This window comes from Entamoeba dispar, genomic scaffold (genome assembly GCF_000209125.1).
Source record: "Entamoeba dispar SAW760 scf_1105229460671 genomic scaffold, whole genome shotgun sequence".
NCBI lineage: Eukaryota > Evosea > Mastigamoebida > Endamoebidae > Entamoeba > Entamoeba dispar.
In genome coordinates this window covers 1-1,567 of record NW_001854309.1, presented here as the reverse complement: position 1 = coordinate 1,567, position 1,567 = coordinate 1, and the positions used below count along the sequence as shown (strand labels likewise).

The window sequence follows — 1,567 nt, the reverse complement described above, 5'->3', positions numbered from 1 at the left end:
TCCTTTAATTCTTCTTAAATACTTTTGAAGTAGGTGCAACATCAGTAACATAAATTAAGTCTTTTCTTTCTCTCATTATTTTAATAAATCCTTCTTCATCAATAATTTCTTTTCTTGCTGTATTACATATCATTCCTCCATATGGAATTCTTTTAATTAATTCATATCCAATTCTTCCTTTAGTTTCTTTTGTTAATGGAAGATGAAGTGAAATAATTTGACATTCTTCAAATAGTTCCTCTATTTCTTTTACTTGATTTTCAGTAGTGATGAATGGATCATATATTTTAATTTTCATCCCAATTCCTTCTGCTATTTCTTTAACTCGTTTCCCAACATATCCACATCCACAAATTCCAAGCCTTTTATCCTTTAATTCTCTTCCTTTCCCTTCTTTAAATCCTTTTCTAAATCCAAAAATCATCATCCCAATACAAAGTTCTGCAACTCCATTACTATTTTGTCCTGGAGTATTCATCACAACTATTCTTGCTTTATTACATGCTTCTATATCTATATTATCATACCCTGATCCTGCTCGAACAATAATCTTTATTTTCTCTCCTGCTTTAATTATCTCTTCATCTATTTTATCTGATCGAATAATTACACCATCCGCTTCTTTAATCCTCTCAATAACTTCCTCTTTCTTCTTATACCTTTCTATCATTATCATTTCATGTCCTGCTTTCTCAATTATCTCTCTAATCCCTTTAACTGCATTCTCTGAAAATGGCTTCTCTGTAATCACAACTATCTTCATCTCTTTCTAAGTCTTTCTCTTTCCTTTAAGTATTCTTTCTTTTCTTCTTTCTCTTACTTTATCTTTCTACTTCTCTTTCTTCTTTCTCTTTATTCTTTCCCACACTTTTTTCTTTCATTTTTACTTTTTTTGGTTTCAGAAAAGGAAAAACTAAAAAGGAAAAACTGAAAGAAAAAATTAAAAAAGAAATAAAAAAGGGGATACAAGAGGGGATACAACTGCTTTTTTTATTTTTTTATGGAAGGATAATTCCTTTTTCCCTCTAAAAAAAGAAACAAGCTGATTCTTTTGGTGTTGTAATTGATTTTTTTTAAAGTGGTGATATAAAAAGGGTTAGAACAATGAAACTAGTATTCCAATGAAAGCTTTACATTCCTCTGATAAGTCAGAATCAAATTCAGAAGTGAACGAAGTTCATTCAAGTTCTGATTCAAAAGAGATTGAGATGGAAGCATTTGAAGTAGATGAAGGATATGTAGAAGAAGAAATTGAACCATTACATAAGAAACATCCTAATTGTTGTCAAATTGCTTTTATGCAAAGGGCACCAAAATACATTAGAAAAGGAAGAAAAGGAAGTTTGAATGTTAAAGAAATTGGTCAATTACCACATACACTTGATATTGAAATGACTCATAAAAAAATTACAAAATGTTGGGAAAAAGAAAAAGAAAAGCATCCTAAAAGTCCATCATTATTAAGAACATTATTCAGAATGGAATGGGGTCATTTCTTGATTTGTTTTATTGCAATTTTAATTTCTCAACTTTCAACATTAGTTATTCCTGCTATTATTCAATTTAT

At 29.2% G+C, this 1,567-nt stretch overlaps 2 protein-coding genes across 2 annotated transcripts, besides 2 other annotated features; one reads left to right on the top strand and one right to left on the bottom strand.

Annotated features, from left to right (window-relative positions):
* Nucleotides 1–4: 4 nt before the first annotated feature.
* On the bottom strand, nt 5–763 carry EDI_314570 (D-3-phosphoglycerate dehydrogenase, putative; the record flags this gene model as incomplete). Its single annotated transcript, XM_001737502.1, has 1 exon — nt 5–763. The coding sequence occupies one exon, from the start codon at nt 761–763 to the stop codon at nt 5–7; it is 759 nt and encodes a 252-aa protein (XP_001737554.1).
* Nucleotides 764–795: 32 nt separating this feature from the next.
* Nucleotides 796–894: a microsatellite.
* A 6-nt stretch (nt 895–900) lies between these two features.
* Nucleotides 901–959: a microsatellite.
* A 162-nt stretch (nt 960–1,121) lies between these two features.
* EDI_314560 (uncharacterized protein) lies at nt 1,122–1,567 on the top strand (the record flags this gene model as incomplete). The annotated part of the gene is made up of 1 exon (XM_001737501.1): nt 1,122–1,567. A coding segment is annotated over one exon (446 nt), but the record flags the coding sequence as incomplete, so codon positions are not given.